The sequence below is a fragment of the Halichoerus grypus genome, chromosome 5 (assembly GCF_964656455.1).
Source record: "Halichoerus grypus chromosome 5, mHalGry1.hap1.1, whole genome shotgun sequence".
NCBI lineage: Eukaryota > Metazoa > Chordata > Mammalia > Carnivora > Phocidae > Halichoerus > Halichoerus grypus.
This window is the reverse complement of record NC_135716.1, coordinates 153944587-153959078: the sequence shown is the minus strand read 5'-3', so window position 1 is coordinate 153959078 and position 14492 is coordinate 153944587. Positions and strand designations below refer to the sequence as shown.

At 43.7% G+C, this 14492-nt stretch overlaps 1 protein-coding gene across 4 annotated transcripts in view; it reads left to right on the top strand.

The window, feature by feature from the left end:
- The window catches only part of ST3GAL3 (ST3 beta-galactoside alpha-2,3-sialyltransferase 3), a 181577-nt gene that overhangs the window by 93924 nt on the left and 73161 nt on the right, over positions 1 to 14492 (top strand). For all 4 annotated transcript variants that reach the window (XM_078073266.1, XM_078073265.1, XM_078073268.1 and 1 more), the window contains one exon: positions 10991 to 11083. In XM_078073266.1, the coding sequence (XP_077929392.1) occupies positions 10991 to 11083 (93 nt within the window). The remainder of the gene's footprint in view (positions 1 to 10990; positions 11084 to 14492) is intronic.

The following is a 14492-nucleotide window of genomic DNA, read 5'->3' as shown; positions in this document are numbered from 1 at the left end:
AGCCCTCCTTAGTTCACAGCGGGAGAGCGTGGCCTGGCAGGACTGGACTGGGCTCTTTCCTTCACAGCTTCTAGCCTGTTCACAACCCCCACTGTTCAAAGACTTCCTCCTACACATCTTGGTACCTATATGATCAAGACCCAGAGAGCCACATTCCTTCTTTGTAGCTCACCTGGAGCTCTCAGCACAGTGGCTCCTCAACTGGACTGCATTGGAATCACCCGGGGAGCTTAAACAAATTACCCATGCCTGCGTCCTACCCGGTATAGATTCTGAAGTCATGGGGTTCAGGTGTAGCCTGGACATTGGGTTTTTTTAAAGCTCTTCAGGTGAATCCAGTATAGTTCCAAGTTGAGAATCACCGCTCTAAAAGATACTGTCTTTTGTCTGAGGAACTCTGCACTTTCCCAGTTCGTTGATAACAAGAATAAACTCAGGTTTGAGGGGAGAGCCCTGCCAACACAGAGGAGTCTGTCTACATATGTTGGCTCTTAGCCCAGGTCCTCACCACCCAGAGATTCTGATTTAGCAGATCAGGAATCAGACTTAGGTGCCTTAGTATTTAAAAGTTCCCTCAGGTGATTCTAATAGGCCAGGGTTGAGAACCATGGAGATACAGCCTTCAAGCCTGTCACTATAATCATATCTGGGTATGTCATAATAACTATGGCAGAATGTAGTAGTAGTTATATTAGGATAATGGGATTGTGGATACTTTTTTCCTTTTGAGTTCACGTTTTTTGTGTTGCCCTCATATACATGTACAATGAAAAGATATATTTGGATGTGCCTTCTTTTCTGTACTTTTCTTTCAAACTTCCATTATGATCTCTAGGTCTCTAAACACTACTTTCAAAAATCTATTTTATATTAATTTTTGGTTACCAGCCCTTTCTCTAGTTTTTTCTTTATGGGCTTTAAAAAATCTGAATCAATTATTTCAAGAGTTTCCTGTACATTCTATTGACCCACTTAAGTATCTCTTCCTTACCTATAATTGAAATAAATATTTGTGTAAAGACTTACTTTGCCATGCTGTCAAATCCCCAGGAGGTCCGAGGGTGAGACATGGTAAGTCTGAAAGAATGGGCAGACCAAATCATGCAAGGCTTTTGATATAACAGTAAGAAGTTTAGGCTTCATCTTGAGGGCAGAAGATGCCATTGAAGTGTTTTAAGCAGGTGAAAAACATAATCAGTTTTGTAGGAAGATGACTTTGTCTGCAGGAGGGTAGGAGGATTGGAGAGGACAGAAGTGTAAACAGAGATAGTACATAGAAGGCCATCAAAGAAGTAAAGAGCAGAAATCAGTAGAGAAAAATCAACAAAACTAAAAGCTAATTCTTTTTTTTTAAGATTTATTTATTTATATGACACAGAGAGAGAGAGAGAAAGCACAAGCAGGGGGAGGGGCAGAGGGAGAGGGAGAAGCAGACTCCCCACCGAGCAGGGAGCCCGACGTGGGGCTAGATCCCAGGACCCTGGGATCATGACCTGAGCTGAAGGCAGATGCTTAACCGACTGAGCCACCCAGGTGCCCTTAAAAGCTAGTTCTTTGAAAATACCAATAAAATTGATAAACCTCTAGTCAGGCTAACCAAGAAAAAAGAAGATACAAAAGACTAATATCAGAAATAAAAGGGGCATTGTCACTACTGATCCTGTGGATATTAAAAGGATAATAAAGGAATCTTATGAACAAGTCTGTAAAGGCAGTTTGATAACTTAGGTACAATGGACCAATTCCTTGGAAGACACAAACTTCCAAAACTCATGCAAGAAGAAATAGATCATCTGAATAGGTCTGTATCTACTAAAGAAATTGAATCAAAATTTAATAACCTTCGAAGACAGAAAACACTGCACTTAGTTGGTTTCACTGGTGAATTCTATCAAACATTTAAGGAAAAGATGATACCGATTCTCTGGAATCTCTTCCAGAAAATAGAAACAGAGGGAACCCTTCCTAACTTGTTCTGTGAAGCTAGCATTAATCTAAAACCAAAACAAGATGAAGACATTATAAGAAAGGCTGGCTCAGTTGGTAGAGCATGTGACTCTTGATCTCGGGGTCGTGAGTTCAAGCCCCACATTGGATGTAGAGATTGCTTTAAAAAAAAAGACATTGTAAGAAAGGAAAACTACAGACCGTTACCTCTCATGAGCATAACATAAAAGTCCTCAACAGAATATTAGTGTATTGAATCCAACAATGTATAAAAAGAATCAAACACTACAACCAAGTGGGGTTTATTCCAGGCATGCAAAACTGATTCAACATTGGAAAATCAGTGACTGTATTCCATCCCATCAACAGGCTAAAGGAGAAAAATTATATGATCACATCTATAAGGTACAGAAAAAGCATTCAATATAATCCAATATCCAATCATGATTTTAGGGAGAAAAAAAAACTGTCAACAAACTAGTAATAGAGTATGATAAAGAACACCTACAAAAAACCCTGCAGTTAACATCATGCTTAATAATGAGAAAACTAGATGCATTCCCCCAAGACTGGGAAAAGGCAAGAATGTCCCCTTTCACCACTCCTTTCCAGTATTATACTGTAAGCTCCAGCTAATTCAATAAAAAAAAAAAAAAAAGAAAAGGAATTAAAAGGCATAGAGATTGGGAATGAAGACATAAAACTGTCTTTTTTCACAGATGACATGATTGTCTATATAGAAAAATCCAGAGACTTGCCAAAACACTCCTGGAGCTAATTAGCAATTATAGCAAGGCTATAGGATATGAGGTTAATAATATACAAAAGTCAGTTGTTTTCCTGTATATGAGCAATAAGCAATTGGAATTTGACATTAAAAACACACATCATTAAGGGAACGCTGTGACAATGGAGGCAGAGAGTGGAGTGATGCGCCCATAAGCCAAGGAATGCTGAGGATTGTTGGCTGCCACCCGAAGCTGCAGAGGAGCACAGAGCAGATTCTCCCTCAGAGCCTCTAGAAGGAACTACCTGAGGAAACCACCTTGATTTGGACTTCTGGCCTCCTGAACTGTGAGAGGATAAATTTCTGTTGTTTTAAGCTCCCCCACCACCTTTGGGGTAATTTGTGGTGGCAGCCCTTGGAGCCTAATAGTGGGAGAACAGAAGAAGTGCCAGGCTGGGGACCAGCGGCACAAGGGCCTGGGGGTGCCAGGAGGCCTACTCTGCCTTAGAAGAGGCTGAAGATGTCCATCAGATATGCCCAGACCTGCATGCCTATGTTTAATGTGGTTATGACACCTGTGACACATTTGTTTCATAATACATCATAATACTAGACTGTGACCCTCTGGAGGACAGCGAAGTCATATGACTTAGGTATAAATCTAACTACACACACACATACCTATTAGCAGAGGTTTGGAGACAGCCAGGTGAGTTGGAGAAAATAATCCAAGTAAGAAAAATAAAAGGAAGTTTTTTTCTCATTAGATTAGTGAAATGATAATAATTCAGATGATCTAGAAGTAGTAAAAGCTGAAGTTAAGCTTTAAAACAGGAGCAGTAACCGACATATCTATAACCTTTCAAAGAATGCTCTGACCTACATTGTTATAGGAAATCATTTGATCTTTCCATCCATTCTAGAAAATATGTGTTGTTATAGCTATTGTAAGAGTTAAGGAAACTGATTACCTCTTACCTGAGGTTACACAACTAGTAAGTGGAAGAGCTAGTTACCTAAACTCAAGTCTTTTTTTTTTTTTTTTAAAGATTTTATTTATTTATTTGACTGAGAGAGATACAGCAAGAGAGGGAACACAAGCAGGGGGAGTGGGAGAGGGAGAAGCAGGCTTCCTGCTGAACAGGGAGCCCGATGCGGGGCTCGATCCCAGGACCCCAGGATCATGACCTGAGCCGAAGGCAGATGCTTAACGACTGAGCCACCCAGGCGCCCCTAAACTCAAGTCTTTTTACCTTTATGCCGATTGTTCTTTATACCAAAGAAAGCAAGGGTTTTGTTGAGAGCGGAGGATGGGTTTTAGACTCCGTTTGTCTTGTCAAAAATGAGAATAATACTTACCTTAAAGTAGGGCTGCACCAAGGGTATGCAGAGCCCCAGCTAAAAAATTTTTTTAAGATTTTATTTATTTATTTGACAGAGAGAGTGTGCGAGCAGAGGGAGAGGGATAAGCAGGCTTCCCGCTGAGCAGGGTCCCAGGACCCTGGAATCATGACCCGAGCTGAAGGCGGTCGCTTAACCGACAGCCACCCAGGCGCCCCCCCCCCCAGCTAAATATTTTTTGTAACACCTCTGGTGTATAAATACGTTGATGGGTCCATTTAAGATACAGTGATTTACTGATGAGGATTTAGAAGAGTGGGGAAGGAAGAGATGCTTATGTATTTGTTTATTGTCCATTCAGTACACATGAAGGGTCTTCGCAATACCCAGATGCCATCTCTTTCTGTTCAGGTTCAGGCATCTCTTCGTGTATTTTATTGTCTAGTGCATCATTCCTGGCTAATTCACACCTCCTGCCACAAGAAAAAACTAATCATACTGTTAGTATTCATAGTACCTTGGCTCTCTGAAACCTGCTTTTTTTTTTTTTTTTTAAGATTTATTTATTTATTTGAGAGAGAGAGAGAGAGAGAGAGCAAGCATGCAGGGTGGGAGGGGCAGAGGGAGAGGGAGAGAGAATCTCGAGCAGACTCCCCGTGGAGCATGGAGCCTGACATGGGGCTGGATCTCATGACCCTGAGGTCATGACCTGAAATCAAGAGCCAGATGCTTGACCAACTGAGGCATTCAGGCTCCCCAGCATTTGACACATTTCAACATCCATTCATAATAAAAGCTCTCAACAGTTGCGTATAGAGGGAATTTACCTCAACATAATAAAGACCATATATGACAAGCCCACAGCTAACATCATCCTCAACAGTAAAAAGCTGAAAGCTTTCCCTCTAAGGTCAGGAACAAGACAAGGATGTCCACTCTCACTACTTTTACTCATCATAGTATTAGAAGTCCTAGCCAAAACAGGTAAGAAAAAGAAAGGCATCCAGATCAGAAAGGAAGAAGTGAAAGTGTCTGTATTTGCAGATGACATGATATTGTGTAGAGAAGATTCTAAAGACTCCACCAAAAAACCGTTTGAATTGATAAATGGATTCAGTAAAGTTGCAGAATACAAAATCAATACACAAAAATCAGTTGAATTTTTATACAGCAGTAACTATAAGTAAGAGAAACTCCTTAAAAATCCATGTACAGTTGCCTCAAAAAGAGTAAAACACCTAGAAATAAATTTAACCGAGGAGGTGAAAGACCTGTACACTGAAGACTATAAGACTTTGATGGAAGAAATTGAAGAAGGCACAAATAAATGGAAAGATATTCCATGCTCTTGGATTGGAAGAATTAATATTGTTAAAATGTACATACCACTCAAAGCAATCTACAGAGTCAATGCAATCCCTATCAAAATTTATCATTTGAAATTTTATAGTGTTAAAAATAGAACAGCGCATCTTCCAGCCATGTCTTCTCTCGGACCCTACACCCTGCATGCCTGGATCTCAGGGCTGTACTGCTGAGAGAATTACTGTAAAGCTAAACGAAATAATTAGGTCAATATTAGCATATGGTTTATGCTCAGTAAATGTTAGTTTCCATGTTCTTTCCACTACCACCCTGAAAGAGGATGTGGTTTTTGTTTTGTTTTGTTTTGTTTTGTTTTGTTTTGTTTTTAAGAAATGTAGAAACAGAATTGAATTGGAGCAGTTGCAACAGATCCCTCATGGAGAGTCTCTGTGAGCATTGCCTGTACAGCTCAGGCTAAAGCGCTTGCAAGAGCTTACCGGGGAGCATCCTCCCAGCCAAAATGAAATAAATGACAAGGTCCTGGAGACAAAGATAAACTGCAGTAATGTCAACTCCAGAATCAGTGATCAAAGAGCAGAGTGGCCTGGTTTGTTGAAAAGGTATTACAGTGCACAGTAAGGAGCAAGAGCTGAAAGGCAGGTCCTCTAGAGCTGAGAAATACCACAGATTCCAGATGGCTCAGATCAAGCGGTCCCTCTGCCTTAAAGTGATGAAAGAGACATAGGACAGTGCTGCCAAGTTTATTATAGATCACCGTAAGTGGGGCAAAATCTATATGGAAGCCCCAGCCTGCATTGGCGTTCACAAGAGCAAGGGGTCAGTGACGCCCAGGGCAGGATGGATTGGCCGCCCCCAAATGTGGGTGAATGAAGAGACTAACGATAATGCAAGAAGAGCCAGCAGATCTTAATAATGGAGTCAGATGGAAGAGGCAGTCAGAGGAGATAGAAATTATCCTTAAGGAGAAAAGTTTCATCTTGGAGCTGAAAAGATCTATGGCAGTGTTAAGTAGCCTTTCTTTCATTAGTCTACTTCAGAAAGAAAGAAAAATGAAAATGTTTATTTATTTATTTATTTTTAAGATTTTATTTATTTATTTGAGAGAGAGAGAATGAGAGAGAGCACATGTGAGGGGGGAGGGTCAGAGGGAGAAGCAGACTCCCTGCCGAGCAGGGAGCCCGATGCGGGACTCGATCCAGGGACTCCAGGATCATGACCTGAGCCAAAGGCAGTGGCTTAACCAACTGAGCCACCCAGGCGCCCCAAAAATGAAAATGTTTAATGACAGAATAGGGTTACTAAAGCTAACCTAAGCTGCTTCTGCCATTTCCCAAGTCATGTTCCAGACACAGATCTCTAGTAATTGGAGAAATGCATCTTCATCAGGAAGGTTAGGGAGGATAGCATTGAAGAAGCAGTGGTGGGGCCAGCCCTGGGCCAAGGGTTCTTATCTGTGTGTTCACGCAAGTCCTCCCGACAATAATATTGGCTAGCTCTGATTAAATTGCTATACTGGCTTGAGAGGACACTACTATTTATTCACTGTTGCTTGTCAAGCAGCGTGCCAGGTGTTACCTACACAGTCTTGTTCCATTGTCATGACCAGGTAGCTTGGTTCTGCTGGGGAAGGGACTGGTGCTTAAACCAAGTGTTGCAAAGATGACTAGGCAGTCACTGGCCAGCGTGGAGCAGGGTGAGCAGAGGAAGGCCAGCCCTCCTACTTTTGTATTAGGTCCTTCCCCCTGCTTCCCCCCCTCCCACCTCCTCAAGGACAGTCCTATCTGCCACATCAGGAGTTTCCCTCTTATTCCAACCAACTTACAAACGTGCTAAATTGTCTCCTAACCTCAAAAACATCTTTCCCTGCTTCCTCCTTTCATCTATTGCCCCATTTCTCTGTCTCCCCTTATAGCAAAAACAGTAGTCTCTATTCCATGACTCCACTCATTCTGTTTTCTCTTAAACCCAGTGAAATCAGCCTTTCACCCCCACTCTCCAGTGAACCAGCTCTTGTCAAGGTCAGGAGTAACCTCCATGTTGCCAAAGCCAGCTGTCAAGCCGGTGGCCACACCTTGCCAGGCCTTCCACTGTGTTCAGTGCAGGTGGTTCCTATGTCCTTGAGATACTTCCTGGCCTTTGGCAACCGAGAGAACACTCACTCTCTCCAGATTAGTGTTCTGTCTCATGGACTGCTCCTTCCAGCCTCTCGAAGCCTCCTCACCTCCCAAACATTGATCCCTGAATGCACTCTCCCACTGGGTGTCATTCAGTGACACTCCCCATCATAGAATCCAAACTTGAGTGAAGCATTCATCATTCATCATGATTTGGATGCCTGCCTCTGCCACCTCATCTCTCACATAACATTGGTGTGGTGCTCGGTGCTCTAGAGGACAGCCAGCCCCTCTAAGTGTGTTTTCTCACCACATCCTCCCAAGGTCCCTGGGAATTGAGTGGTTCCCACTTGCAGATGAGGAAGCCGAGAATCAGATTTTCCATCACTTGCCCAAGTCACACCACTTGCCAGTGTCCTCTGTGGAAGGCAGCTATGCTCACCACTATACCACCAACGCGCCAGTGTCCTCTGTGAGTTTCTCATTCCAGATCCTGTGCTCTTCCCATTTACAACCCTTTGCTTGGCCTGATCCTTAAACTCCATGCTCCTGGGTGAAGCGGGGGAATGGAAGTGTGGTTCCTTCTCTTGGGTTCCAGTCTGTCTGCCTGGATTTCCTCTTGAGTGCAGTGGTTCACACTCTTCACCCCAGGGGCTTAGTAGTCACGTTTGCAGGACAATGGGTGCTCTTACTGGTTGAAATGCTAAATCGCCCAAAATGAAAGGCCAGCTGGAGAGTATGAGAAGAACAAGGGCTGAATGATTTGATCAGACATCTGTGGGGGCCTCCTGGCATTTGGAGTGTGAGTGCCTTAGAGAAACTAACTATTCTGGCCTGAGGGAGTTGGCGACTGTTAATCTTGGTGGTTTTGACCGCTAACTGCCCCAGAGGTCCCAGGGTGCTGTATGACTCAGAATCCCCAACACTCCCCCTATTCTTCTCTCCCTGGGGTAGTCAGGAGGCCACTGCTAAGGCATTTTAATTTGGTAATAACTTGACCTGGCCCACTGTCCTCGGGGCTGTATGTTTGAGAAGTTACTGTTGCCTTCTAAATGGGGGGTTGATTTAGAGCTGTTCATCCTCGACATCTGGCTACCTTGCACTATCATGGGAAGAGCCTTCCTGGCTGGGTTCTGGCTTCCCTGTGCTCCAGCTGGCCAGTGCCCCCTCTTCTCCATGAGAGATTACCTGAGTCCGCAGACCTTGGGCTGCACATGCTCCTTATTCCTGAAGCACCTCACCAGAGGTTGATGGTGTAAACCAGAGAGGAAAGACATGGCCAAAGGCTTGTCTTTTGTTGTATGTACATTGCTGGCGGGCACTGTGTTAGAGGGGCAACTGCCATCCATCTTTCGTCTTCAATGTGAAACTTTCTGGAATCCAGAAAGAAAACAGGAACCCACAGTCACAAGGCAGGCAAACAGATAGTGGGGGATTGGGAGGCACGGATAGGAGAGACTCACAGCACCTCGCTGCTTGTCTACACACTTTCAAAGAGCAGTGTGAGGCCTTCTTGACCCTCTTCTCTATCCCTCTCTACCAATGCTGACCACTTCTGAGCTATCCGAGGACTCGGTGCTTCCCTGTGTGATGGCGCTTACCATGGTCCATGTTAGGAGCTCCTGCATTGCTATCTGCCACTTTCCTGGCTGTAGGATCTTGGATAAGTCTCTTTATCTTTCTGAGCTCATGTGTAAATTAATAACTAATAGCACCTACTCACATGGCTGTTGAAGAACTGAAAAAAATCTGTATTTCAGTCACTCTGCCTAGTCTAAGAGTTTCCCGCAAGTTCATCAGTTGTACTGAAGTTTACATTTTGTTTCGGAAGTAAGTTGTTTACATAAGAAAATACTGTTACGTGAATTCTCTTGTTAAACCTCTGACTTTCTTTGGCCTACCAAATAAAGTCTCAACTCTGGCTTAGCACAGGCATTTGCACCTGCATTTCTGGCTTTACATTTCATTGGTAGGAAAGGCTAAAAAAAAAAAAATTTTTCTGGAAGAAATTGCACGTGGATACAGATGAGTTTGTCTAAATTCAGTGAGCAGTTCCTCTGTGCCCGGCCCCGGGCTAGGCCCACAGGGGCACACGCGTGAATCACACATGACACATGGTGGGCAGCGGCATCATCGTTTCTGGCTCTCCAGGCCAGGCGCCCCGTCCCCCCAGACCTGCCCCACCCAGTTCTTGCAGAAGGCAGCCCCGAGGGGAGACTTACCAGGGGGCCCCAGCACGGTAGAGCAGCTGGGCATCAGCGTGTTGGCCGTGGGCCCAAGGGTGGAGGCGGGGGAGGTTGGGTCTGGGAACTGGCAGCCCGTCAGGGCTCCCTCAGGTGCCCCAGCATGCAGGGCCTCCAACCTCGCAGTCGCTGAATGAGTCCTCTTCTTCGGCTGTAGTTTTCTCGGGACTGCACCGGCAAGGATTTTTGGTGGTGGGGCCGTGACTCCAGCCCCGCATGGAACACCTGAGGACATGGAAGCCCAAAGACGTGAAGTGATTTGACTGCAGTTGCCACCACAAAACCAGAGCTAGGACACACAAGTCTTCTGAAAAAATATTCCGCAGATATTCAGCAAACACTCTGACTTGGGGGCTCCTGAGATTGTCTTGATTTCAATACAAGTGCAGCGAGACCGTATCAGAGTCATTTTGTTCCTTCAGAAAATTATAGGCATCTTCTGTGGGCCCATCTCTTCACAAGGGACTGGAGATGCAGGGTTAGGTCAGACTCCGGCCTTGGGAATTCGCAGTATAATGAGGGAGACATACTACCAACTATTACAGTACAGTATGGCATGTAATGTGGGTGGCAGGGGGACGGACCGTGGGGCACAGAGGAGGCACTTAGCCCAACCTGGGGGTTGGGAATTACTCCCGGCGAAGTTGAGACCTGAGCTTAGTTGTGAAGGACCAGTAGGCATAGCCAGGTGGAGAGGGACAAGGAAGAACATTCCAGGCAGAGAGAATAGGAGAGCAGGAGAGCGTCTCCAGCTAAACATCTAATCATTACAGCAATAGCCCCAACGTATATTTGACTTCAGGACACTAAGAGTGGTTCCCACTGGCTGGGTCATTGAATGTCTGTGTGGAGAGAATAGAAGCAGGCATGGCTGGTATGTAGGGCCCCACAATGAAGCTTGAAAGGGCAGTGCCTGTGACAGTCAAAGCCTGGGCAGCTCTCTCCCTAGGTCTCCGGGCTCCACTTGCCCAGTCTGGGAGCCTGGATGGAGTTCCTGCTTTCCTTGGTATTAAGCTTGCTGCAAAGAATCTGTGCAAAACCCAGTGAGTTCCTTTTATGAAATTCTATAAGAGGGGCCTTGCTAATTTATCTACCTATTATTCCTTTAGGGCTTTGGGTTTGGGATTCCCCCCTCCCCCCACGAAGCCTTGGTATAGAAAAGGGGCTGAAAGGCTGATTGTAGAGAATGAAGCTTTATTCAAAGTTTAAAAAAACCTACAGCTCTTCAAGAACTAATACCCTACTGATTGCTCAGTGCCTGGCAAGCTGTGACTTTCCTTCTCTTCCCATAGGCCTGCTGAGTTAGCCACCAAGTACGCAAACTTTTCAGAGGGAGCTTGCAAGCCTGGCTATGCTTCAGCCCTGATGACTGCCATCTTTCCCCGGTAAGTGCTCCTGTTTCTTCCCGCAGCCCAGTTAGCCTGGTCTGTGGCCCGGGAGTCAGAAACCCAGTGCTGTACAAGTGATGTGCTCTGAGAACGCAAGATTCTGTTCTGACTTACCTCTGTGTCCTTGAGTCTGTGGGTGCCTGGAAAGGACTTGTTTTGGGTGGTTCCTACCCCAGTCCCATTCTACGCCCTTGCTATACCTTACCCCATCCTGCCTCTGGGAGCTTACACCTGCCAGCCCAGCCTGTCTCTATGGAGGGGAGGGAGCGGGTCGAACCTATGTGGTTGCTCCTTGGAAGCCAGGTACCCAGGGGCAGCCGGACGAGGCTACCCAGCACAGAGGCTCCGAGCCATGGTATCAGAACTACGTGGCTTCAGGGAAGCATATTCAAATAAAGCAGGGAATAAAGAGGAGTTTCAGAGGCTGGCCGTTCCAGCACCTTCTCTCTTTGTCCATTTTGCATTCTGGAGTTCCTGACTTCCTGATACCAAGCTTGCTGAAAGAAGCTGTGCCAAACCCTGGGAGTTCCTTTTACCACTGCTGAGGGGCCTTGCTTCCATATCTGACTTTTCCTCTCGAGTTTTCTTTTCATGAAGCCGTAGTGTAGAGACGGTCCTGACATGCCAGGATGGACTTTGTCTGCAGTCTGGAGTGCAGTGAGACTATCAGGGTCATTTTGTTCCTTCAGAAAGTTCTCGGAGTGTCTGACTTAGAGTGGCTGGGGGAAAGCCTGCCCCAGGATGCTCTGGGAGTCGGGCTGTAGCACTTGCACCCCAGGAGGGGTCCTGGAGGTGGCCTCTTGGGGTGGGATCTGTTCACTGGGGAGATGGCTTGCATCCCATCCCTGAGCAGGCTGAGGTTAGGGCACACAACGTGCTTGCAGAGGAATGCTGAGAAACAGCTTGCCCAAAAGTAAATCCAGAATATTTGGTTTTTATGCTTTTTTTTTTTTTTTAAGATTTTATTCATTTATTTGAGAGAGAGAGAGAGCACAAGCAGGGGGAACAGCAGAGGGAGAGGGAGAAGCAGACTCTTTACTGAGCAGGGAGCCAGATGCGGGACTCTATCCCAGGACCCTGAGATCATGACCTGAGCTGAAAGCAGACACTTAATGACTGAGCCGCCCAGGCGCCCCTTTCCTTTTCTTTTTCTAATGTGAGCAATCCAAGCTTAGCTCCTTGTCTAAAATAGGGGCTCTGCTAGCTGAATATCTGGTGTCCAGATGGAGATCTCTTTGTCCAGGGTCTGCCTTCTGACTTCATTCCAAATAATTTTCTTCCCCCAGCTATTTATTGAGTACCTCTAAAGTGTCTGGTGCTATGTTCCATATTCTTATAAATGTTTTCTTAGGCTTACTTGACTCAGTCCTCTGGGCCAGACACTTGTGAGTTTTCCTTGACCTGGATATAGGTGTGGTTTGTCTTTTTTTTTTTTCACTTTTTCCAATTGAAAGTAATACAAGCATATGGTTAAAGAAATAATAACTGAAAATGTGCAAAAGGGTATATGCTCCTGCTCCAGATCCCTGCCCCAGAGAAGGCCAGTAGTACCATAAATAGAAGCATCACGTATTTATTGTTTTGTATCTTGCTTTTTGCTCCTAACAATGTATGTTAGAGATTATCCTCTTACCAGCATATATGGTACTCTTATTTGTTTAATGATTACATAACATACGACTGTATGGATATATCATAATTTTTTAAAAAGTAAGATTTATTGAAGTTTAATTTATGTGCAGTAAAATTGACTTTTTGGTGTAGTTGTAGGGGTTTTGATAAATGCATACCTTTGAGCAACCACCACAACAGTCCAATAGAACATTTCTATCATCAGCCCCTGAAAGTTCCCTTGTGCTGCTTTGTAGTTAACCCCTCCCCTGACCCCCAGCCCCTGACGACCACTGATCAGTTTTCTGTCCCTGTAGTATTTCCAGAATTTTATATTAATGGAATCATACAGTGGGAAGCCTTTTGAGTGTGCCTCTTTCATTGGGTATAATGCATTTGAGATTCATATGTGTGTTGTATGTATCAGTTCCTTTTTATTGCTGAATGGCATTCCATTGTATGGATGTAACATAGTGTGTTTACTCAGTAGTCAAAAGACATTTGGGTAAATTCTAGTTTGGGGTGATTATAATGAAAGCCATTATAAACATTTGTATATAGGATGTATGTTTAACCCTACAGGATATTACCAAACTGTTTTCCAAATTGACTGTACTGTTTTGCTTTCCTGCCATCAGTGTTTTTAGTCGTAGCTATCCTAATTTATAGTGATACCTCACTGTGGTTTTAATTTGCATTTTGCTAATGACTAATGATATTCAGCTTCATTTTCATGTGCTTATTTGGCATTCTTTTCTCTTTGAGGAGTTGTCCAAATCTCTTGCTGTTTTTTAAATTGCTTGTCTTCTTACTGAATTGTAAGACAACTTTACATATTCTGGATAGAAGACCTCTGTCAGATGAATTTGCAAATATTTTCTTCCAGTCTATGGCTTGTCTTTTCATTCTCTTAATAATGTCTTTTACAGAGCAGAAGTTTTTAATCATGATGAAGTCCAGTTTATCAATTTTTTCTTTTATGGATTTTGCTTTTGGTGTTTTATCTAAGAAATCTTACCCTAGTTCAAAGTCAAAAGGTCTTTTCTTATGTTTTCTTCTAAAATTTTTATAGTTTTAGCCCTTACATTTAAGTCTATGACCCGTATCAAGTTAATTTTTGTATATAGTTTTGCATATGTATGTTCAGTTGTTCCAGAACCATTTGTTGAACACTAGTCTGTCTTCGTTGAATTGTGTTGGCATATTTGTTGAAAATCAGCTGAACATATATATGTGGGTCTCTTTCTGGAATCCTTGTTCCATTCCATTGATGTTTATGTCTATCCTTGCACCAATATCACACTAATATCATACATAGACAATCATGGCTCCTATTAATAAAGACAGTTTTATTTCTTCCTTTTCAATCTGGATGCCTCTTTTTCCTTTTTCTGGCTCGTTGCACTGGCTAGACTCTTCAGTACAGTGTTGAATAGATGAGGTGAAAGTGAATATACTTGTCTTGTTTTCCAGTCTCAGGGGGAAAGCATTTAGTCTTTCACCATTATGGTGTTAGCTGTAGGTTTTTCATAGATAACCTTTTCGGATAGAGGGTGTTCTCTTCTATTTCTAGTTTGTTGAGAATGTTTATAATTAATAATGTTGAATTTTGTCAAATGCTGCTTTTTCGGCATCTTTTGACATGACTATGTGGCTTTTCTTCTTTAGTCTGTTAATATGGTGAATCACAATGATTTGTTTTTCATTGATTGATTTTTGAAGGTTAAACCAACCTTTTATTACTGGAATAAACTTTATTTGACTCTAATGTGTTGTTCTTTTTATATATTGCTGG